We start from the raw sequence: 26,140 nt of genomic DNA on the forward strand, positions 1-26,140 counted from the left end.
ACATGCAGAGAAAGCTGGTTGAACACTGTGAGCAATGGTACCACCCAAGATATTTACAACAATATACATATATATTTTGCGGGAAATTTTCAATGCGGTAGGACATACCACAGGCAGACACAAATGTCAAACTCACCATGACTGCGGCATTGTTTCGGAAGCATACGGGTAAAATAGTTTGCCAAACACGTGAACCGTCGCCCAAGTGATCATGGTGGCCGTGCACTCACCCCAGACGGGAGCAATCCGGGGTATTGACTGGGCAAATATCACCGAGATATTCCGCCCTGAATCACGCTCCGTTGGCAGCTGAATTGATAATATGCATATTTCGTGTTAAGCCTACTTTCCTTCATTCTTCCCGCACCCCATCGAACCACCAACCTGAAGGACGAAGCATTCCTCAACTGTGCACGCTCAATTGCCTCACATTTAAAATCTTGGCGGCCGCGCGATGCGGAAAGTTTGAAGCCTAGTAGAATAACATTTCCCAACACTGGCCTATTTTGCGCCACACTGCGAGTGTGTCAATTGCGAGCGATGTGCGGTGCGTTATCCTTGTGGTAAGTGGCCGCCATAACAAGCAACAGAAAAAGCTTCAAATTATTTTCTTGAGTGTGCATCACCTACGACACGTGGAGGATGCCACCTTCGTTATTATTATGAGAACCAGGTTTCAATAGTGCAGTTGCAATTTTTTTATTGCAATGATTGGCACATCTGTGCTGGTGTAGTAACTTTTGTTGCATTTGAGCGAGGTGTTGGCAGGGAGGAATGGAGCTTGCAGCAAACGGACGTGCGTTATTTTGTACTCACGTACGCGTGTAGTGGCCCCTTATGTGCAAAGGGACCGGTTAGTTAAGGCACGTGAGCATTTGAATAAATAGCCAGCACTTTCAGCGGCGACAGTAAAGCCACCCGCATTTCACCCAGACCAGCATCAAGATGGTACGCGCATCCCTGGCTGCCTTTGTTGTTCTTGCTGCTGCCATAGGAGGTGAGTGATTATAAGTACATAAGAAAGGCTTCAAACATATGCAAGTCAGTAGACACAACTTGCTTCTATTTTATGCACTGATCGATCCATGAATCCAGCGTCAGCGAGGTGGCTTATTTATTTGAAGCGCAAAGCATTCTCATATTTACAGATTTTTTTGCTCTCCTGAGCAATCTAACTTTATAATATTTGTTTGGGTAACTAGTTCCCTTTCGACACCGAGAGATAAGGGGAGCTGTGTCGAGCTTACTTTGGGCGCAAAAAGTGAAAAATACTTCCTCACATTTACGTTTAGTATAAATGGGAGTATGCGTCTAAGTACCACGCTCGACGCTTCGTCTTTCCGGCGTAGCTTAAAATATGCCACTTGCTCCGACGTTACAACGATTTCTATTGCGAACAAGACCGCCATAGTAAGTCTGGTTTTGTCGTGCTCAATTGTCCTGATTCTAAAAAGAATTTCTGAGGGCACAGGTAAATCGTTTTGCCAGAATCGTTGCGCCTTAACTCAGGAACGCGACTTCCGAAGAGCTTCATTTAGAGCGAATAACAAATACGCATTCACGTGAAACACACTTAATCTTGCGCTGTCACGAAGTGCACAATGCCGCTGGAGGACAGGTAAAAGTAGATGCAATTAAGGTTTTTTAGGTTTCTACAAGAACGCTCATATTTAGCTTTCTTGACTGGTAATAACTTCTAAGCTGATAATTAAACAACATTTCTGTATACGTTTTAATTTGTAATTTTTTCTTTCTGGAGTACCCCGGACTATTACCCGTGTAACTGATTGTATCTGCACAGAGAGGCAGACTTTGTGAAGCCTATATATTTGCGGTATGCACTTGTGTAAAAACACAAAATGAGACGAAAGAACATAAATTAACCCGGAGTAGCAAAGGCATGAAATTGTAGAAATCCTCTGCCCTGAAGGGAATAAGACAATATTAAAACAACCAACCGAGACAATAGAAGATTTATAAAACAAATTGTTACCCTGTTAACGCGCTGTATTGGACTAAAATGTATAACTTACACAACTTATGGCATTAAATTGTTATTACACTGTAAAATAAAATAAAAGGTAAAACAAACATGAATTATAACCCCACGAAACAAAAAGTCGCCAAAAGTACTAGACTAGAGCAAAAAAACTGCGTCGCTCCATTCGGTTATTCACAGCCACATCAGCTTTGAAAGTGCTAAACTAGAGATGAAAAAGACGCCTGAGAATTCTCGCGCGTTAGTCGACAATGCTCTGTATGGCTACAATTTTTACTGTTAAATAAGTTTATTCTCAATATCCGGGCATTACATACATATACTTCCTTTATTGGGGTATAAAGCTGAGAAACCATGCTAAAGTTTTTCCGCCCAGAAACGATGATTCTACCTTCTGCAAGCAACATTATGCGAGCAGTTTCACAGCTTCGCGTGAGTCAATAAAATGCGTGACAAGGCCGACCCTGTTCAGACTCACTCATCACGTGTTTCCGAGCAACTGGTTGAAACAGAATAAGACTAACGTATAAATCCAGTGTTCATTTAATTGGTACCGCTGGAGATAGGATGGGTGTGTCAGCCTCAGAACAATACCTGTTGCAGCTGAGGAGAATTTATCGCCGACTATCGAAAATCACCCAGTTTGTTCTCAGTAGTCTTACCGGCTTATTCAGTTTGTCTGTCGGGCTTTTGAAACTATATATCAAAGCCGCTTTCTCAAGAGGAAGATGGTTAAAAAGCAAAGCTGTCCCCACCGAGCCAGAGTGAAAGCTAAAAATCCGAACTGCTTCGACTCCGTCGGGATAGCGCAATCGGATACACGTCGGCTTCAAAACGCGGGGGACCCAATTTCGATGCGGACACAGTAAGCATTTTTTTGAGACGCTTGATGTGCCTCCGCTCATCACCATCATCGTTTCGTGGAACCCATTCCGTAAAGCTCGCTTTCCTGGAGTGCGCTTTACTCGGGCGAGCTACGCCATCGGTGTGGTATAGAAAGCTTCGAATTATTAAGCAATATATCCAGAAATATTTGGGCTCTGCGAGACTAACACATATAACTACCGTACTGGTAAACGAGGTCAACCCTCCATAATTTTTCTTTTCTGCAGGTGCATACAGCGCCGCTGTCTTGAAGGATGCTCCCGGGTGCACTCTACCAGACGGCGAGAAGTGCGGCCTTGACTTCATACCGTTTTTCATAAGTCCACGCCTCGCTGAAACAGCCGCGGAACTCGAGAAGGACTGCAAGTAAGCGAATATTTACTTTACGAAGGTGAGAAAACTTTGAGGTGTAACAATAGTGAAAATCTCACTCAACCTTCGAGTTAAAACAGGGGCGTCTTGGGGCAGTCGAACAAGAGCCTGTACATCCTCTGCTTACTCACTGAAGATTCCGACCTCTCGGGAACCCAATGAAACCTTAGGAGAACGAAAAAAAAAACAACAAAAGATATCACATCGAAAACAATAGCCCGTGTCAAATTTGTGTTATTGAGCCAACGGCTTCACTTCTGGGAAAGGATATAATGTACATTTCATGAACCCTTCACACTGTATCGGCATGTGATGGATCACGTTTTGTCATGAACTATCGCTTTTTCTGTGATATCTTTTTGTTCTCGTGTTTTGTTATATCTTTTCCTATGTTTAAACCTATCTAGGCATCTATAAAACTATCTAAACCTGTCTAAACCTATCTATTCCTATAAACCCCTTATGTAATACCCCTAAACGGTGAAGGTAAATAAATAAATAAATAAATAAATAAATAAATAAATAAATAAATAAATAAATAAATAAATAAATAAATAAATAAATAAATAAATATGTTCCTGCTGCAATAAAGCGCTCTGTTGTTCTTCAGCGCCTCTGTTTCGTGGTCTCTAACTCTCTCCAGTGTTTCGTGCTGATTTTATTCGAAGTACGATGTACCAACTGGACTGGCCCTTCAGAAAACCCATGTGCTAGTGAAACCAATGTAGGAAAACGATATTTTACATTCAGCAGGCAGTCCATTTGGATGTTATCACTATAAAAACATGTTCTAAAACTCTAAATCGCTTTCGTGTATTTTGTTGTAGAATGTTCGCGACCATGCATTTCAGCAAGACAGTTTTCATAGCTCTGGAGCGCGGTGAAGCGAAGTACAAAATATGAAACTCCACAGTAATCCCTTCCAAACGAATTTCGAATCACCGAAACCAGCTAACGTCGTAGCTAACGATAGTGCAGGGCGCTCGTACACTTTTAGCGATGCTTCTGTCTCAGACAAGCGATAGTGGTAGGTGCTGCCGTGTCAAAATCTATCTTGAGGACTCGACTGCGACTTGTCTGCCTGGCAGCTATTCCGCAGATTACCCATTAGCCACCGTACGCCGTAAATACCGACAGCTCTCATGTCACCTCTTTACATCTTTCTGTTGAGGCAATGAATGAACCTACGCGGACGCCGAAACTGCGTTTTCGCTCATCGTTGCTTCGTCGTGCAAAGTTAAACTGGCCAATCACGATCGCCAATGGTGCAACTCATTGTGCAACAAGTTGAAAAAGTTTCATGCGTGACTTTCACCTGTAGTAAATGCGCCACAGTGGCTAAAGCTTGTCATTCGAAAATAAGTCGTCTGCGACATCTGCATACGGGCTTTAATTTAGGCTCTAACTGCAGAACAGGAGATCAGTGAACCTTCGTAGCATCTCGAGTTTAGAATTCATAAATTTAATGTGTTAATTCTGCTCGTAAATACCTCTGTTTCTGTCCTTCTGGTGATAAACGTCTATCTCTTCCCCTCATCAGCAGAATGCAACAGTTACTAGCCTAGATCCAAGAGTTTACGGGATATCAAATCCAACAGAAAGCTTGAAAGGCTTGATTCGAGTGTAGATGCACAAAGTAAAATGTACAAAGAATGTAAATAAGTTAGAAGTTCAGCAGAACAAAAATCGCTGATTTGCAAACGCACCTCACCCTAGAAAACCTATTCAATTTGGGGTTCTAACTAAACAGTGTCCTAATTACAATCTAGTTACCTTCTATCCATTCGAGCAACGAAGTCGCAACTCGCAAAATAGATTGATTCATTCTAGGTTTTAACGCATCGACGCCACACAGGCGATGCGGGGTGCCGTAGTGGAGGGCTCCGGATTATTTTTGGCCACGTGAGGATCTTCAACGTGCGCCGAAATCTCGTACACACGGGCGTTTCTACTTTTCGCCTCCATCAAACTTGCTCTGTAGGTTCGGCGCGTGAGTCATGGGCTTTTCTACTAAAAAACCAGCGCTAGTGCCACAATTCTTTTACTCGGATTTCTTATCCAAATTATTTACCGTGCCTTATCGTACGACAAAAACACCTAGCGGGTTCTCTATGTCTTGAATACCAGCGTGACGAGTCGAAGTACATGCAGAACAAGTGTTTCCGTACTACTACAACTTTTAGTACGGTTCTCATGTTTTAACACTACTTAGGCATCAAATGTAATCTGGGGCTCATTAATGGAAGACCAGTGTGTCGAACCACAAAAAATATCGGTTCGGTTACGGTTTTACTCAATTGCACCCCGAACAGGTTAGCAAACAAGTTTGAACCTGTAGCCGTTAGGAATGATAAATTATCAGTAAGTGCGAAATAAAATTGAACTTTGTAGTGCTAGTGAACCGTGACCAAAAAATAGATGTTGGTTCGCTCACAAGATGGCTTTGTTCCAGTGGCAATGCCGTCGATCTTTGTTGCAACTTTAATCAATTAGGCTAGATAATCAGGAAAATAAATGACGTTGCCACCCATAACGCACTTTCATACGCAGCCCTTTTTTGACGTCGCAGGGATATATTTATACTATCGGTTGCCGCCAACCGAAGCCACCACTAATAATCAGACCTGTGAGATTTATTGGTGCCTCCAGACTCGATTTCGCTTATCTCTGGTTTTGTAAAATCAAGTTAACGCAGTGATGAATCTGTTTGCCCGCATCACCACGCCGATGACGTTCTCTGTAGTAAAAATAGAGATTTTACAATGATTACCAGCTTTCTTTATGAAACAACTACATCCTGCGGGACCTGGAATATCATGGAGCGAGTTACCAAATACTTCTACTTTCAAATAAAACAAGATCGCGGCTATTTTAACTTTTATGGTTGCTCTGATGTCCCATGCAGAGCGTGTTAAGTGGAAGCAACAGAGAAATAACGCCGACCATGAAATTTCACGACCAGTATAGAGCTGCCTTCCAGCTCAGTAAATAAACATTCTACGGTCATGTTTATTATACTAACAATCTACAAACAGAGGCGCAAAAATTTTGACAGCTTTCTAATAATACGTAAACATTCTTTCCAGCCATGCTCTTAGCTAACTGGCTTCAGGAGGCCATCCTAACAACCCTTTTCGAGAAAACAATTTGTTACGCTGTTTTTACAGTCGGCGCACAACTTTTCAGAAGTGAATTGGTGGCACGACATTTCACCAGGAGAAATACGAGCAGCGTTATATGACAGTAACAAAGAACCATGTATCGCTCTGCATCCCCGGAAATTATCGAATACAACAAGTAGGAAAATTTAAGGTGTGGCTCGCTGCTCTTCGGTGCAGTAGACTGTTTGCCTGCCTGCCGCTGCATATATATTTTATTACACGGGCTGTTTCGTCAACCGGGCAGTACGTGACTTCTCCCCCTCATTGGTCAGAGAACGAATGAAAACGTATATTGAGACGGTGAAGTGAAACTAATACAGTATGTACACCCTGTATATTATCATTGATTTATGCTGCAGCTTACCTAACCTAACACTCCCTGTGCGAAACGGAAAGATGATTTCGCTCACATATTGTAAGGCGGCTTCAAGGGCGCCTCTCCTAGAGGTCTCAATTTCCTAGGTGAGAGCTCTGGGAGTGTACCCATCGATGAAAGTCTGGGATGTGACAACAGCGCTGAATGTTCCTGAAAGGCATTACCTTGTCGCTAGCTCACCCCCCCCCCCCCCCTTACAAAATCAAACTTTCATTCATCCATCCATTAAGCGAGACACCACGGCCCTGCCAAATAAGTATTACGGGTTAAAAAAATTCAATATCAATATTTGATTGTGCTATGTATAAAAGTAAGATATTATGAAGGGTCAATACTCTACGCCTACGTTATTGTAAAGTTAATTTTCCCTTGTTGCACATTGCTTGAATAGTCGCAGCGATACCTGCATCTGGAAGCGCAAAAGCACATATTTCATATCTCTGGCGCTGTCTGCGCGCGACCCGCAGCAACACATACCATTTCTATATTGATGCGTATCTCTTCACTTGTGTTGCGACCTCTAAGAGGGAGGGCGTGGACCGTGTTGTGATTAATCTAAGATATAAAAGACTCTCGAAGATCTCGAAGGTGATGGTATGTAAAGAAGAGAACTCCCCGAATGATGCTGACCGCATATATCAACAACTGATGGCCGAACTGTTTCACCGTGAACAGGTAGCCGTTATTTATTTATTTTTTGGTTCCTTTTCGGTTGGCCTTCAGCGTATTAAAAAATAACAGATTCGATTCGGGTTCCGTTCCCCCAAAAAAAACATAGGTTTGGTTTTGGTTTTCGCTTCCGGATAAACACCCTGTGCGTGACACAATTACACAACCGATCCTTGAACTGTTGTATTCTTAAAAAGTTCGCATTCGATTGGTTTTTCACGAAATCAGCAAAGATAACAGGAGCCTTCAAAGACAAGCTTAGGAAAAACAGGAAGAAAAGATACTGCGTAGCCACATCGGGAACAGCCCTGCATGCAGTCCCGTGTTTGAATGCCGCGCCGCCACGGCTGTGTCGGAGTGGAATATCGGGAGCTCAGCCTATTGACAGGAGTATCAGAAAAAGCACGTCATCTGTCGTACAACCCACAATTGTTTGAGTGTTGGCGAAAACAAAAGAGCACAATCTTGCTCGTCGTGGGTACAATTATAGTTCTGCGGCACTGTAAAGAAGAACACTATTGAAAGAGACACCTAAACATAGTTGTCTTCATCTTCAGCGTTACGGCATGTTAGGATTGCTTAGTGTTCATATTTCATGCGGTGTAAAAAGGTGTAAAAAGAAGTGTCTCGGCGATATACTGGGAAGAGATCAAAGGCGTAGTTACAGCTAAATGGCGCCGAATAAGAGGTACAAAATTGTGTGGGTAAGGATCTTCGTTCAATTTTTATTTCCTAGTGAGGAATACCACCTAAAGTTTCCTTGAGTTCCGTTCGCGAGTTCGGCGCTGCAGCGGGGTAAAAATAATTGCCTAACCATATCAAATTAATTTTGTTGTGGCAGTATGTGTTGCGTTAGGAAAACGGCGTCGCTGCGTCCGAAATTTCTGATACATTCCTTTTAACTAGCCTTGCTTTTTAGCGGGAAAAATTGTCACCGATTCTCAAACATAAATAGTCACAAATTTACAGACTCACGGAAGCCGACAAAATTTCGGAAATTTTTTTTTGAAGAAATATATCGCGCGGGAATTTTAAAAGGTTTTTCGCATAAAACGTGTGCCAGCACAAAGTGTGAATCTTGAAGATTTGTCATATAACCTTAACAGAGTTGTTTGTTTGATAAAGATTTTCTTTCAAAACTACCGCTGAAAATGATTACCCTAACGACGTTCAACGGTACCGTTTTCAACCAGCTATCAAGTTTTACCTCTAATAACCCTCTAGCAAAACACAGGTTTCTGAGAAAATTTGTGCCGAAGCTGTGTAGGGTAACTGATTTTTGTTTACTCAATTTTTTACAGAGTCTTCAACGGGCAGTTGCAGTGCCTCACGAATTTTGGCAACAAGTGTCTGCAAGGTCTAGGTAAAGGCATCGTTTCCCTTATTCTCGGAGGGGCCTCCCAGGAATACGGCAGTCTATGCAACACAACTACGACGAGGCATAAAGGTGTGTTTGTAACAGACAAGTTCTTTCGCCTTATCCTCGACTGCTCATTTGAAAGATGTGAACACGGCTACGCGCAGGCGACACATTAGGCATAGCGTTTCGAACAAGGCTCGCATGGCCCCGCCACTCAACCTACCGACATCAAACGGCTCCATGTGTACCGCAGCCCACCTCAGCTTTTGGACCCTCTACAAAAGAACATATATGCATCCACACTACCATTCTGTGATTTCTCCAGAAAAAATCTGTCTTGAACGCTGCCTTTTGGAAAAAGTGCGAACGTTTCTAATCACAAGAAATTTTCCTTGCGCGCTTATAACCACGGAAACACTTGATCTGACTGTGGTGAGTTGTCTACCACCACAAAAGCCGCCAGACCCGAATTGTGCTAACGCAATCGACATTATCACAACAGGCGATTGTTGACGTTAGATGCAGGTTTAGGCTCCTTTTGGCGTTTTATTTTGTGTGAGAATTTGATGTGACGTGGCACGTCCTCTTTCGCCCTCGACAGAATATCTGGACAGCGTCAAGTGTATCAACAAAGCCGGTCCAGGAGTCAAAACCTGCATACAGGACTTCCTGGTTGCCATGCACCGTGCAGCCACTGCGCCTGCCAACAAGCAGGTTGCATACACTTGCTGGTGAGTGCACGTGATATTGTAAGAAGAAGCGCTGAAATAACAAAAATATTAGCCTCGAACCTGCCTGCTTCGCGGCGAAGGCCGTTAGAAAATCTCCAGTCGTCCGTCGATCTCGCTATGCAGCAGTCTCTTTATTCGCATCTCATATTACTCACGCCCATTACCTCAGTTCGCGTTCCTAACATTGCAACCGCAATGGTTGTCTGCTCAACTCGATTTGTGTGCCATTTGTTAGAATCCTTTCTTTTTGTTGCGCTCTGAGAAGCTGGAAACGACATCGTTTGTTTCGGAGTTTAAAATCACCTCTAAATCACCTCTTTTTGACATTAAAATCACCTCTTAAATTCACCTCTTAAAATCACCTCTTTTTGACATTAAAATCACCTTTAAAATCACCTCTTTTTGACATTAAAACTGTTCCTACGCTTTCTTTAGTTAGTATCTTAAAAACCAACTAACGTGCATTTTTTTGACGAAGTCATGCTGCAACCATCGGTTGTGTACCTACATTTTGGATACAATATGCCTGCGCGTTCTTTAGAATAGATTACGCAACCACGGAAGAGCCATGGCAGTGGTATTAGTAGTTTGAAATTGTTTTGCCCTTTACATACGCGCTTTCTAGTATTCTTCCACTGTTTTTTGGCAGGGTTTTTGAACTTATTGACACACAGTCAGCAAACAGACAAGACGTGATTGTTTACGTACCTTAAGCAAGACTATCTTTTGTAAATATACTTTTCAGGCCAAAGCAACCAAAAATCCGAATACTCGATCTCCAAGTCTAGTTCAGTAGCTTGGTAATTCTTTGTGAACAGGTTCGTTATCACCAAAGAATGCTTGCCTTGTGGCGAGAGCTACGCTCTATGGTGTTTGAGTTCCTCGTACGAACAAACGACTACTTTAATGCTAAGGCAAGTTTGGCAGTTTTTTTATTACTGGATGCTGCCCTCAGCCGCCGAACGTTTATCTGACATTAGTACAAAACGCAAGAATTCCGGGGGTGATGTATAGTAGAGTTCGTGTAGAGTCCTCACGCGACGTAAGGCAAACCGTTTACTTGCATTACCAAACTCGTCATAGAGCAGAAATATGGACTACTCGAATATCATTATCGGACGCGAGTTTCTTGTAGGGTGCACAAATTTGACAACCTTTTGTTAACCTGCTCACTTTATCGCACGTTGTTATCGCGACTTAGCGTTTATAGCACTGTAAACCTATTCATGTAAATACAATGTACTAACAGCGTTTTAACATTGCCGGCAATATAACTAAAATAACTAAATCAGGCGCACTGAGGGAGTCTGGTTTGCTCCGAATGAGTCTAGCATTCAAACACCTCAAAATGAGGAAGGAGATATTGCACTGAGTTATTAAAAACAAGAGTCTTTAGTGGGTACGTAAATCGGCGAAATATTCTTGTTTCGTCTCTTCCCTGTAGAAATAGTTTGTCGGACAATATACACAAAACTGCCGGTCTTTCGATCACGCTATTCAAAGACAAGCTAAAGAATTTTATGTATAGGCAAGACTGCTCCACAATAAGGATGCCAGCATGTTCACCCGTCTGCAATTTTATTGATTCAGCGGAAATGACATCTCAGGCAGATTGGAGTCAAACTATGTATGTATAAACGGAGTTGCAGGATTATTTTGTTCGATCCGTTGCACGATAGAAAACTAGAAAAATAGCTCTTTAGAAACTGTGTCTGGGGTATTTAAAGTCAGATCCAGCTTATCTAAAGGCCTCAATACCGTGCCGGTGATGTGCGTGAAGCCGGGAAATGGAAATAAATCAATAAATGCACTCAAATAAAGAAATGAAAAAAATTGTTGCATTCACAATAAAAGGAGCGTGAGTGGTACATGGGGAAGGGCAGATGGTGGTGGGAAGGCAGGACCACCAGCATACCCGTTTCTCATCATCTGAAACAGACAAGGCAATCTTTTTGCGTTTTTCTAGGACTAGATTAGATACTAAATGTTCGGCTCAAAGGCGTTACACAAAGCTATGGGTGTTTTCGGGCGCTGCATAATAACTCATTGAAGACATTCCTGGTGAAGTATATTAAAACAACAGGCGGCAACATATTTAACATCGACATTAGGTGCCCATAGTATTTTAGAAGCTCTCATTTTGCCTGTCCAAGCAGTCATAACTTATGAAAGCCTAAAGTTTGACTTCGGGAAGCTGTTCAGCATGGAATTCAAATTATCGCAAAAATATTTGCCTGGTTACTTCCACAACGGGTTCTAAAAATTCCACGCAAACCAAAACGTTTTGTTTTTCTGGAACCAGGCATTGCAGCGTCGTTTCTGCATGCAGATGATTGTACGGGCAAAAACAAAAAATCAGCAATACCTTTGTTTTATCCAGCAACAGTAGTTCATTTACTTTGTTCATTTTTAACCACATATCCAGGCGTGTGATGACCTTCATTTGAAAAATCAGTGAATAACAGTGGACGAGCAGTGTGAATTTCTGGAGCAATCTAGACTACATCACGTTTCACAGTTAATTGATTTCACAACTCTGGTTTGTATTTTTTTCTTGACCACGTTGCCAGCTACTACCTAGATTTCGTGGGATGCTTGGAGAAAAAACTAACCAGCAGCTGCAACCTGCCAACAGCCATCAAATTCTTCAACCTAATCATCGAGAAGATAGTCGGTGAGAGTCTTGACGTGGCTTGCGGCAAGTACAAGAAGGGACCGAACACCTGCCAAGCGCTCCCGGCACTTTCCACGAAAAACGACAGCAACGCTCGTGGCAAGGGATTTGTTGAGCCGCTGGTCATCCTTGCCGGCAACCTCGGATAAGCATTCGACCAACATAGTTTTGTAACTTTGCGTGGACCAGAATACGGCGTTATTACCTGTAAAATAGCCACTTAAAACCATGGAAGCTGTAAAACGGTGACAATTATGGCTGCCGTATAGTTCAGAGTTTTGAACGACTGCAACCATTGTTGAAATATAGAATATGAAAAGGGGCTTTTTCAAACAGTTAGACGCAGTTTTATTCTCTGTCTGCTCTGTTCAAATAAACATTATTGCAAGACGCGCAATGTGCAGAACATACACTTTTTTCAAGAAAAAATAAGGCGGCCTGAGGCTGTCATTTGGCGTCACAGAGGAAGTACCGTCGCCATAATGCCTGTAAGTTTGATCCTTTCATTCCTTTTTGCGATAACAGGACGGAAATACACTATATGAATTTCTTTAATGCTCTTCTCGAGCAAAAAAATCACTCGCTTTGTTATCCTTCCGCATTGCAATGAACAGAGGGCACATTCTACACAGGCCGCACAGGACTGTTCGGCCTAACTCAAGCAGGTGTACTTTGGCCAGTGATTTTCCGTCCGGCCTTTTTCCGGCAGCCATGTTCGGCGCGTGTCCACATGTGGGCCTTTTGGCTGTACACGGCCGTACTCCCATGGCTGTCCAACGGCCAGTGTCCGTCGGCCAGTCGACCGGCTTACGTTCATACGGCCAGAATCCAGCCGTAGGGATCCGACCATTCGAAAGCCACCTGTGTGCGGCTGAAGTACGGAAACCGGAGGACAGCCGAGCTGCTGCCGTCGGACTTCAGCCGGACTAAAGCTGAAGGAAATTCGGGCATGCTACGCGCATTGGAGATCACCCAGAGTACGTTAACTGTACTGAGGCCGGTGGACAACAACTTCATGCAGCGCAAGCAGATGACTATGTATCGCTGTCTAGCAGCACAAACCCAGGATTTTGGGTCCACTGCACCCACATCAAAGTGAGCACGTGCGCAACCACCAGCTGTCCAGCCTTTGCCTTGCTTAATTATCGGCGTCAGTTGACACCAAACTTCATTTAATAAACAGTGCTCACAAATGGTCGCTCCTTTAATTGCTGTGTCTCTTTTACTGTCGAATACAGAAAATATTCATTTTTTGCAGCACTGGAATATATGTATTGTAGAGGTCCTGATGTCTTCTGTGGCGCGGCTTACCTGTAATAAATGCGGAAGAAGGGGGGGGAGGGAGTCGGAAGGCGCATGCGTTACTGGTTTGAATTTCACAAGAATGAAAGTGCCGCTTTTAGCCAATTTTTTTTAGGATAATCTTCCCGAAAACTTTCATGCTCTGACAAAATCAACTATTTTTCAATAAGCTGCTTGACAAGTTTTGTTGAATGTAAAGCCGGAACGAATGCCTTTACGAAGCATTGTGGTAACCCATAAAACTCTCAGGGGCATTCACTATAACTTCCTTCACACAAAAAGTATGTTCAGTATTTGCCTATTTTTCTTGCAAAGAAATTTTATACTCGATCAACTTTTCTGATGATCTTCCACAGGGCAGATCCTAGGAGATATCAAACAAGTACTTTCATTTTCAATCTATTTTTTATGTTGTTTTCATGAGTTATGTGCACAGCAGTTAAGAGCCCAGAAGTACCTAATTTTCCTCTAATGTCGTAATTCGTCAAAAAATAGTAGACGCCTTGTGAATGACGCCCCTTTTCTGGTTGCCGCAGTGTATCCCTCTGTGTTCACGCAAGGGAAGGCGTAAGAATAGAGTTTCACAATTTGTTTCAAACCAATAACACAGCAATGATAGTATTCATACCGCCAACCTTTCATACTGCAACGAAGAAAACAATACATACAGTCGAACACGGATATATCGAACTCCAAGGGGATCGCGAAATGATTCGATATATAAAAAATTCGATATAAAAATATGGGCTCTGAGACCTCACCTATGGCGGACGAGCACTTACCGATCTTCGCATTCAAGAATGACAACTAATTCCGCACTCACGACGCAACAGGACGCTTTATTTCCGTGAAAAAAAATTCGCTGACCTTGGCTTGCTTCTTCGTCCTGGAAATTAAATTAAAGAAGCTGGTCTCGATCTTCTCGAGGCTGCACAACTACGAAATTCCATCAGCACGCTGCGCCTTCGCACACCATGCACAACACGCACGCAACAGAAGAACAGCGCACGCACCACAAGAACTTTGAAGGTAACAATTCCAGGGCTCTCTGAACGGACTCCAACAAAGCGCTCGCGATGGTCATCTTCGAGGGAAACAGTGATCTCCGAAAGGTGCGGGACAACTCGCCAAACAGCAGCAACAGCAGCAAAATGCAAAAGAAGGAGGCCGCCAGCGCCTTCGTTCCCTCTTCCCTTTTCCGAGACGACATCGGGGGAAGACAGACCCAGAGAGAGAGAGAGAAAAAAAACCCTTTTTCGGCAAGCCGGGGAACGTACGCTGCCGCAAAACAAAAAAAGGACGTGCGCAGTCGGGGCATCCCTACCTCGCATTGTCACATTTTCCGAGCGTTCGGGCTTGTGTGCCTAGAGAGATTCAGCATACCGGGCTCCGTCCGCTAACGCTACGGCCGCAGGTAGCGGGGCCCGACTGGGCGAGCGCCAATTTGTTGCGGTAGGGGGGATTAGTTCCGCGAGCCAGTCTTCGCCATGCCCGCGCATTCCTCCACATTCTCCTGAACCTCAATCGGGGGTGCAGCTACCGCCGAAGAGTACCTTCCAGCTCGCGCGGCGTTCGATATACGCAATGTTGGGAAAAATACGGTGCGATATAAACGTACGAGTTCCTATACTTTTACACAGAATTTTCAAGGGGATAATTTATGGGTTCGATATAGACAATAATTTGATATAGCCGTGTTCGATATATCCGTGTTCGACTGTATTTCATCGGTCAAGTTAGAATGTGTAAGGTTCTCAACCCGTTGGAGGCGCAAGTTTATTTATTTATTTATTTATTTATTTGATACCTGCTTGCCTTTGCATGCATTACAGCAGGGAGATCCATTCCAGACAGCACAGGACTGTTCGGCCTTACTCAAGTCGGTGTACTTTGGCCGGTGATTTTCTGCCCGGCCTTTCTCCGGCAACCATGTTCGGCCCGTGTCCAAATGTGGCCTTTTGGCCGTATACGGCCGTACTCCCATCACTGTCCAACGGGGCCAGTGTCCGTCGGCCAGTCGACCGGCTTACGTTCATACGGGCAGATTCCAGTGGTAGGGCTCCGGCCATCCCAAACCCACCCGAGTGCGGCCGAAGTACGGCCACCGGAGGGTAGCCGAGATGCGGTCGTCGGACTCCAGCCGGACTAAAGCTGCCGGAAATTTGGCCGTGCTAAGGGCATTGTAGTTCAGCCACAGTACGTTAACTGCACTGAGGCCGGTGGACGACCACTGCATGCAGCGCAAGCAGATGACTGAATCGCGCTGTACAGCAGCACAAACCCACCATTTTGGGTCCCATTGTACCCACATCAAAGTGAGCCCGCGCGCAGCCACCAGCCGTCCAGCCTTCAGCGCAGACTGGCTTAATTATCAGCGTAAGTTTAGACCAAAATTAATTTATTCAACAGTGTTCACAAATGGTCGTTCCTTTAATTGCTGTGCCTCTTTTACTGTCGCATACAGCAAATATTCACTTCTTTGCCGAGCTGGAATAGATGTATTGTCCAGGTCCTGATATCTTCTGTGGGTGGCTTACCTGTAATAAACAAGGAAGGATGGGGGGGGGAAGTAGAGGAGGAAGGCGCATACTTTAGTGGGTTCAATTTCACAAAGATGAATGTGCCGCTTTTAGGCGATTTCTTTTAAGACAACACTTTCATGCTCTGACTAAATCAAATAATTTTACAACAGCTGCTTGACCAGTTTTTTCGTATATAAAACCGATGCGAATGCGTTTAGGAAGCGGTTCGGTACTCCACAAAACACTCAGCAGCATTCAATATAATTTACTTCACACAAAAAGTATGTCCAGTATTTGACCATTTTTCTTGCAAAGAATTTTTCTACTCGATCAACTTTTCTGATGATCTTTCACAGGGCTGATCCTAGAAGAGATCAAAGAAGTACTTTCAGTTTCAATATATTTTTTATGCTGTTTTCATGAGTTACGTGCACACTCTTAAAAGGTCCAAAAGAACTTAATTTTCCTTTAAAGTCGTACTACGTTAAGAAAATGCTAGACATGTTGCGAATGACGCCCTTCTTCAGATGGCCGCAGTTGTATCCCTCTGTGTTCACGCAAGGAAAGGCGTAAGACAAGAGTTTCATATTTTCTTTCAAACAAGTAACTTAGCAATTGTAGTATTCATACAGCAAACCTTGCATTCTGCAACGAATAAAGCAATAAGTATTTCATTGGTTAAGTTTGAATGCGTAGGGTTCTCAACCCGTCGGAGGCGAACTTGCGGCTGAACACACGACACCCTAACCGCTAAAATCACACTGCACATAAGCAATTGAGAGATGTTTCGCAGTAATTCCAACTTGTGGACTTCGACGATTTTATTGAGCCAAAACTACGCTTGAAATTTTCTTGTCTGGACATGCTGTTGTAGGACCTCCTCCACTCCACTTCACTCTTATCCGACACGAACATCCATTCCTGACGCCTGGCGCTTTCCGGCAATTCCTACATAGTGTAGTTATCCACTTTTGACGGGAATTTGAAATTGGAAATTCACTAAGAGCCCAGAGCGTTGCGCACCCATCCCAGGGTGCTACCACGGCCCGCTACAGGTCTGCTTGTAAACCGGAGCACAGCATAACTGCAAGGCCATGCCGAACACACAGACACACTGACAACTAAAATCACACTGTAAATGAGCAAATTAGGGATTTTTCGAGTGAAATTTGTTTGACCAGACATGCTGGGGTAGGACCTCAACCAATCCGCTCCTCACCAACACGAACATCACTTTCTGGTGCCTGGTATTACATGGCACTTCCGAAATAACGCAGTTATCGATGTCTGACCGGAATTCGCAATTGGGAACTCACTTTGAATCCAGAGAATTGCGGACCCATCTCGCTGTGCTAATGCGACCTCAAAACAGCTCAGCCCAAAAAGTGGAGCATAGCACTAACTGCGAGACCATGGCAAACAGAGAGACACACAAACCGATAAAATGCTACTGAAAAAGATAGTTTTTTAGTAGGTTTAACTTTCGGACTTCGACGATTCCAGCCCGCACTAAATATTGAAATTTTCTAGGCCAGACATGCCTCGGTAGGACCTTATATAGTACGGTCTAAGCCAACACGAGCGTCACTTCCTGACACCACAGCCATCACGTAGGGCCCTCATACCGTCACGAGTTCTCGCTACCCCAACCGTCTCGGTACCACAAGCGTTCTCTTTACTCCAACCATCCCGTCAGCACTTTGACAAGCAGTGTCGTGATCCATATTTCCCCTGCATGACCAAACCAAATGCGAAGAAAAAATCCCGTGGGAACAAACAAACACCCCAAAAACATCAGCTTCACAAGCTTTCCTCCAGCCCCTGTCTCCTTAACTCCCTTCTCCAACCACGACATCCAACAAACATGAACCAAGGCCTCGCTCGAAGCGCATAAAACCCGCGTTGACCACTCAACGAACGCCCATAGCCCATTCGAGGTCCTTCGCCAGAGATCAGCGCCTGGTTCAAAGCTCTAGTACGAAACCTGCGACCTCGGCCGAGGACGTCGTCCTTGACCATCCGGGTCATAACACCAGCTCCTCGTCATCACGATCAACTGAGCCTAACCCGGAAGAAACAATTCCAAAAACTCTAGCGTCCCCGTCATCACATTCCTCCTCACGTTCACTGATCCCAAACACCCTCTTAAACACCACCCCTTCTCCTCCCGCATCCAACCACCAAGGAACTGAAAACCATCGTACTAGATCAAGACCCCCCCCCACGGTCGCCCTCTCCCCCGACCCTAACCCAACAAAGCCAAGCCTGCCCCTTCCAACTTTGGACTAAGGTCCAAAGAACCCTTTCCCCTACACCCCCGCACACCAATGCCGCAACCATCCACACGCGTACGGAACCACGTGATTCTGTCCTAAACACCGCCATCCGCTACGACACGGAATTCATGATTGCCCTGATTGTAGCTCAACGGGATGGCCTCACGGAACAGACCTGTAAACGCCTGCTAAATGCTTTCCAAAAGGCAAAAAGCATCATGTTGGGTCTTTCTCTACGAATCGCTGAGCATGAAGGCTTAACACCGCGTAGTGAAGACGACCTACTGCTCGTCCCTTCCCAAACCCCTCCTGAACCACTCTCGTCCCAACCACCTGAATCCCCAAACCCCTCCAGCCCACCAGCTTCACCAGGTCCCTCTCAATACCTCCGACCACATTCTATACCACCCCATCACCTTCTTCAACCCTGCTCTCAAACACTCCTCCGAAAACAACCCTACTTCCCACTCCTCCGGTGCAAACGTGAAATCCCCATAATAAACCCACCCACTCCCATTAACCCGCTCTTCTACTCACTCACTGCCTCCCGAAGAACCCCCTCCCAACCGCTTGGCCTTTGAGCCACCACCACGTGTTCAAACCTTTTCTGCTTCCCAACCCTCACGTTACCAACACCTTGTACCCCCCCACCCAAAACCCCTCAACCCAACCCACTCCTTCGAACACCTACGAAAACAAACTCAAACATCATCCACAATCCCAAAAGCAACCCCACACCCCCAGACCAACGACAGCATTGGTTATCAATGCAACCAGCCAGAAGGTGTAGATACAAACACCATAGCGAACTTTCTGACCACAAACTGTAACCAAGAACAACTGAGGTTAGTATATGTAGGCCTTAAGGTTATCAACAGCACGGTGGTGATTTCATCCTCAAGCATGGATTGAATTACTTGCCTAAAACAATCCATCGAGCAAGACCCACGGGCACAAGGCTATCACATGCGCATCCTGGCCCCCAAAAAGCCGATGTTTCGAATCGTTGGCGTTCCGGTTGGACTCCCCGCAGCCAACATCACCAACGACACTCTCACACAAAGCACTCGCCTGCAAGGAACACCGCAAGACGCGGACATCACCTCAGACTACATAAACAGGAACGGAATACGAATCATCACAATAGCCACTCCCCCTTTACAGGCAACTGAAACAGCTGACACACCTCAGCATAGGATAGGTTTCGTGCGCTGTGTTCCAACACCACAGTATCCCCACATGCAAGCTCGGCGCTACCATTGCCCATGTTTGAAAGCACTGCCGCAACCGGAGCAGGTGTTGGCGGTACTGAGCTGAGCCACACACAGTAGACCAGTTTCCCTACCGGGGGACCACTGAGCCCCCTCTGTGTCCCTCCTGCTCGCCAGCTGGCATGGAAGCACCACACAATGTGCTCGCACCAGAGTGTCCCATTCGGCAGCAATGGATCGCGCGAGCTGAGGCATGCTGGAACTAAAACATCCAAACCAAGTCCCAACACCAATACACATACCACAAGCGAAGATCGCAGGCAGCACCATCCCTCTATTCCCGAAAATGATCCGGCCCTCAAACCCTCAACACATCTGGCAGTGGAACTGCGGTGGTTTCCGAACTAAAAGAGCCAACCTGCAAGCTCACATTGCAGCCATACCCAACCCCCCATCCTCCTGGCACAACAGCAAACGTACCACCCACCCAAGCTAAAAGACTATGCATCTCACTCCCTGCCAGACTTCCCCCAGATAGCCACCCTTGTACACCGCAATATTCCCACCAAGCATCAAACTTTCGCCTCACCAATCCCGCACGTACTCACTACTCTCCACCTTCCCAAATCCTCTGTCACACGCCTGCATGTTCTTAACAACTACAGCCCCCCTAAATCCAAACACATCTCTTTCAAATACATCTTTCACGAAAACCTTTCTCTCGCTAAACGTGACCCTCTCAAAATGGTAGGTGACTTTCATGCCCCCAGTGTGGAGTAGGGTTACTCTCACACGACTCGCAAAGGTCGTTTACTATCTGAACTTTTCCATTCCCTTCAACTCACCCTCCACACCGACCCTTTATCCCCCACACGCATTGAGAGCAGTGCCCAGCGCGACACCACTCCTGACCTCACCTTTAGCACTGGAAAACTCACCCATCATACCTCCAGGATACCAGACACACTCGGCAGCAGTCATTATATTATAAGGAAGTCTCTTACGCTTAAGGGCATCACCACAACGCGTCCAATCCCACCACAAACATGCGCAGATTGGGATCTCTTCCGTACTGAATGCCCCCTCTCGCCAACTACCAACTTCGACTCCGACCTAGAACAATGAACGACCCACCTTCTTTCAGCTAAACAATTTCCAACGAAAACAATCGACCCTGCTCCTCTAGTGCTATATGTAGACCCGCACCTACGTAACCTTTGGGAGGCTTACACCAGCATAGAGGAGCGCTGCGAGAAACATAAACACCGACGCAACCTTCGCGTCAAACCAGAAGCCCTCCGTACAAAGATCGAAGCACACGCACTCACCTTAGCCAGGAATCAATGGAATAACATTTGCGACGAAATGCGAGGCCAGTTCTCCACTAAGAAAGTTTGGCACATCCTCCGCGCCTTACTCGTCCCGCGCTCTACTAAGACCCAATCTCGGAACCTAACAACTCAACTTATAGCGGACACTCAACTCTCACACACTGCCCTATGCGACAGCCTCCGCTCCATTTACATCCCAGCGCCCTCACCACACCCTGTTGGTTCCCCACTATACACTGCAAACCCCAATCCACAGCTCGATGCCCCTATCACGTTTGCAGAGCTACATGCGGCGATCCAAGCCCTGAAATGTAATACCGCGCCAGGACATGACAACATCACAAACACGTTCTTACCCAACCTAGGTGAGGAGGCCCTCGAGCACCTTGTGCAACTCTTTACCAACACTGGCTTAACCACAACCTCCCCTCCACCTGGAAACACTCCAACATCACCCTCATCCCCAAACCTGGAAAAAAACCCTCCATAAACAACCTCCGCCCTATCTCCCTCACCTCCTGCTTTGGCAAACTTCTCGAACACGTTCTGCAGAATCATATTAATGCACACATTGAACACACTCAAGCCTACCTTCCTAACGTGATCGGCTTTCGACCCAACCTATCCACTCAAGACGCCCTTATACAGTACCATCATGATTTCCACCAACACCCCCCGCAGCAAGACCACACCTCTATTCTCTCACTAGACCTTCAAAAAGCCTTTTACAATGTCTCACATCTTAGCATACTGAAAGCAATTTCATCCCAAATCCTAGGCCTACTCTTCTATCACTATATGTACAGCTTTCTTACACAACGTACTGCTACCATCCACTTTGGCCATGTCCAGTCTGATCTTTTCCACATCCCAGACCGGGGAACGCCTCAAGGAGCGGTGCTCTCACCCACGCTTTTTAACATCACCCTAACCCACTTTCCCGCTCTCTCCTCAGCATACTCACATTACGCAGCACACTGTACGCAGATGACATTGCCCTGTGGGTTCACTCTGGCTCCAACCAACACCTTGAAACCACACTCCAATACGGCCTCAACCAAGTCTTAGACTCACATCGAAACTTTAACGCTCCAATGCTCTCCGCAAAAATCTGCTCTCCTAACTTTCACGCCCCCTCTCAGCAAGCCCCCTCCAAACCCCCCATCCAACTTTTTATACACTCTGACCCAATACCCCACACACAGCAACTTAGAGTCTTAGGCCTCACCCTAACACAAAACAGATCACCCGCAATCACCCTCCAGCACGTAAAGAAATACGTTACCCAAACCACGCATCCCATTAGACAGATCGCCAGCAAACACCACGGCATTACTGAACAGGACCACCTCCGTCTCGTACACAGTGTTCTACTCAACCGTATCTTGCACCAGCTACCATACCTTAAGCCAGAGTCCTTCAATGCTTTACTGGTCACGAAACTTCGGCGCTCGTTTCATATAGGGACCGCGCGTGCCACTACAGGCGCCACCGCCGCACGAAGGTCATCCAGCCGCCGCGCGTGCGGCGTATTGGCCAGCTCTTGGCGTGCAAATGCTTGCTGCTTTTGGTGTGTGCGCGCTTATTGAGTGTGTTTTTTTTTCGTAGTAGTTAGCGATGAATAGTCCAGTCATTGTGTATATCACCTGCCGCCAATGGGGTTTTATTTTTCGAAGTAAATTACCGTAGACTTCGTCCGCGAACGGCAACGGCTTCTGTGTGCTCTGGCACAAGGCTGCGCCGTCGTGTTTTCGGATTTTTAAATCTATATTGCTTTTTTTCTTAAAGCAAAGTTGTAATTACCACATATACGGTAGCTGTGTAGTCACAGACTGCTGCGGGCCTATCGATAATATAATAAACAAAACTGAAAGAAACCAAGTACGCGTCGTTCAGACTACGCTTAATGAGTCCGTGATTGCTCTGCAATGCATAGAACGCTAAAAGAGATAGCACAATAGTATTGTCGTTTCGATGAATGGGTACATACTTGAGAACATCTAAAAACGCTGCAGAAACGCGAAGGATCAAAACACGAAGAGATATATGTTGCACCATGTGTCTTTCTGCATCCACGCTTTGCAATACTTGCAAAAACAGGAAGCGAAAAAAGAACAATAAAACTGATTTTATCACACACAACAAAAAATTTCAATGTTACGAAGGGAGACAAAAGAGCGTGGTCCAGCGTACAAAAATTTATTTTTTCGCGCTGCGACGTGCAGCACACGGAGGAAACAGAATATTGTCACAGGCCAAGAACGTCCAAAGCGTTTCTGAACGAAGTTTATTAAAGCGACCTCCGGCACTACAAAAGACTAGAATGAAACACAAACGGCGAAAAAGCAGTCCGCAGTGTGACGTGCACAAATGATGAACGCCGATAAAATGAGTTGCGCGGCATTTGCTATGCGTGCATTAGTCTCGGAACGTTATTGATTTCAGATCTATGGAAATAGGATCGAGAACATTGTTGAAGAAACAAAAAATTATGTTAGCGACAAGGTGGCCCCCTTTCCATATCAAACAATAATGCCCGACGGGACGTACGACAAACAGAGCAAATGGGCGCTCCGGTTGAAACGCCAAATAAGAAACCGGAATCGGCCACGCGTGGTTACAAAACAAACAAAACGAACCCTAAGAGATAATTCGCGGAAATATGAAAAGTAAAAGCACAAGGTCGTCCCAAAGCTTATTTACAGGCAAACCTGAGCGCAAAGTAATGCAAGTTTGCAAACAGGTAATGAAGCACCGCTACAACCTTACTGATATAACAAAAATCCGGCTTTAAGTTAGCCTTGTACAATTCTAGATCCACGATCGATGCTCTCAAAATGGTACATTGATTTTTTCCGTTCTCACACACAGTGCATTTCCACACACTGTCGCACACTTATAATCGAAGCTGAAATCTCCCGTTGCTCTCCTTGGAATTGCGCGCCTCCAATTCTCACGCAGCTGCCCGTCGCTCGGTCAACAGAACAAGGAAACATTTTCTGTGGTATCGTTGTGCAAGGAACGACATCACGGGACGCAACACATATTCGGCATCGTCGTTGCACTACTTAAGTCGCATCACTAGAGCGCGGTATGCACGTTACATTTTTTCCCGCACAAAACAAACACAACTCGCCGCGGCTCTGACGTTCGAGCCAGCGCAACGCCGCCCGAGGAGTGACCTCAGTGAGAGGGTGGCGCCACCACGCGGCGGCCAAACGCAGCATATGAAGCTCTCCCATTGAGTTACGGAGCAGTTTCGTGACCAGTAAAGCATTGAAGGACTCTGCTTAAGCTTACATCTACCCAACTCGACTCACTCCAACTCGACTCACTTGATTCCCTCCTCCTGAAGACGTATAGGCATGCACTCCTGCTTCCCCCATACGCTTTAACGCATCGCTTACTTGACCTCGGCATACACAACACCATACGGGAGCACCTAGACGCCCACCGCGTCTCTCAACTCACGCGCCTCACATCCTCCCCTACAGGGCACTACATTCTCAACTCCATAAACGTACTACCACCCAACATCCCAATCCCGCCACTCCCCATTCCACCTCACATCCGTAACAGCATCCGAATCCGCCCAATTCCTCGCCACATGCACCCAACTTTCCATGGAGCCCGCCGAATAGCACGAGCCAACGCCCACGCCCAACTGTGAGAACCATCACCATGTACACTATACACTGATGCCACCCCCTACCCCACAAATCTGCACACTGTGTAGCTGTTTTTGGCCAACACACACCACCAAACGTCACGGTGGCTAGAATCCTAACTAGCAACACAACCACGGCGGAGGAGGCAGCTATTGCCCTCGCGCTCACCCAGCGCGTCCAACCCCCCCAATTCGTCCTCTCTGACTGTCAGCAGGCCATCCGCAATTTTATTCGCGGTAACATCTCTCTCATGACATTACAAATTCGCTCCAAAAATCTTCCATCTTACATCGTGACCCTGCTGTGGACACCAGCCCACACAGGCGTAGGGGCTAATGAAGAGCGGGCAAGGCATCAGAGCGGGCCAGGCAGCCGGGCGATTCACGTTGTCTAACTGCTCGCCCATTCAATGCAGGCATTTCGTCACTACATGCACACCCCTCTGTGATCCGTTCTTGGTGCCGCCGGGAGACGCTGACAAGGCAACGCGCAAGCACACCTACGTCAGCGGTTGAGAACACGTGGCATCACCCGGGATTCCGCGCTCTGGCGGACTGCGCAGCATCCGGGACGTTTGGCTTTGACTACATGAAGGGAACTGCATCTACCGAAGACACATCAGAGCGGGCCGGGCAGCCGGGCGATTCACGTTGTCTAACTGCTCGCCCATTCAATGCAGGCATTTCGTCACTACATGCACACCCCTCTGTGATCCGTTCTTGGTGCCGCCGGGAGACGCTGACAAGGCAACGCGCAAGCACACCTACGTCAGCGGTTGAGAACACGTGGCATCACCCGGGATTCCGCGCTCTGGCGGACTGCGCAGCATCCGGGACGTTTGGCTTTGACTACATGAAGGGAACTGCATCTACCGAAGACACATCAGAGCGGGCCGGGCAGCCGGGCGATTCACGTTGTCTAACTGCTCGCCCATTCAATGCAGGCATTTCGTCACTACATGCACACCCCTCTGTGATCCGTTCTTGGTGCCGCCGGGAGACGCTGACAAGGCAACGCGCAAGCACACCTACGTCAGCGGTTGAGAACACGTGGCATCACCCGGGATTCCGCGCTCTGGCGGACTGCGCAGCATCCGGGACGTTTGGCTTTGACTACATGAAGGGAACTGCATCTACCGAAGACACATCAGAGCGGGCCAGGCAGCCGGGCGATTCACCTTGTCTAACTGCTCGCCCATTCAATGCAGGCATTTCGTCACTACATGCACACCCCTCTGTGATCCGTTCTTGGTGCCGCCGGGAGACGCTGACAAGGCAACGCGCAAGCACACCTACGTCAGCGGTTGAGAACACGTGGCATCACCCGGGATTCCGCGCTCTGGCGGACTGCGCAGCATCCGGGACGTTTGGCTTTGACTACATGAAGGGAACTGCATCTACCGAAGACACATCAGAGCGGGCCGGGCAGCCGGGCGATTCACGTTGTCTAACTGCTCGCCCATTCAATGCAGGCATTTCGTCACTACATGCACACCCCTCTGTGATCCGTTCTTGGTGCCGCCGGGAGACGCTGACAAGGCAACGCGCAAGCACACCTACGTCAGCGGTTGAGAACACGTGGCATCACCCGGGATTCCGCGCTC

At 46.3% G+C, this 26,140-nt stretch overlaps 1 protein-coding gene across 1 annotated transcript; it reads left to right on the plus strand.

The window, feature by feature from the left end:
- Positions 1-859: 859 nt before the first annotated feature.
- On the plus strand, positions 860-12,624 carry LOC144149095 (uncharacterized). Its single transcript, XM_077680629.1, has 5 exons — positions 860-997; positions 3,112-3,250; positions 8,764-8,909; positions 9,424-9,553; positions 12,124-12,624. Exons 1-5 carry the CDS (start codon positions 946-948, stop codon positions 12,374-12,376), a joined length of 720 nt encoding a protein of 239 aa, XP_077536755.1. The 5' UTR covers positions 860-945; the 3' UTR covers positions 12,377-12,624.
- The last annotated feature ends 13,516 nt before the right edge of the window (positions 12,625-26,140 follow it).

The sequence above is a fragment of the Haemaphysalis longicornis genome, unplaced genomic scaffold, assembly GCF_048455015.1.
Source record: "Haemaphysalis longicornis isolate Haplotype H1 unplaced genomic scaffold, Haemaphysalis longicornis Haplotype H1 scaffold_8, whole genome shotgun sequence".
NCBI classification, from domain to species: Eukaryota; Metazoa; Arthropoda; class Arachnida; order Ixodida; family Ixodidae; genus Haemaphysalis; species Haemaphysalis longicornis.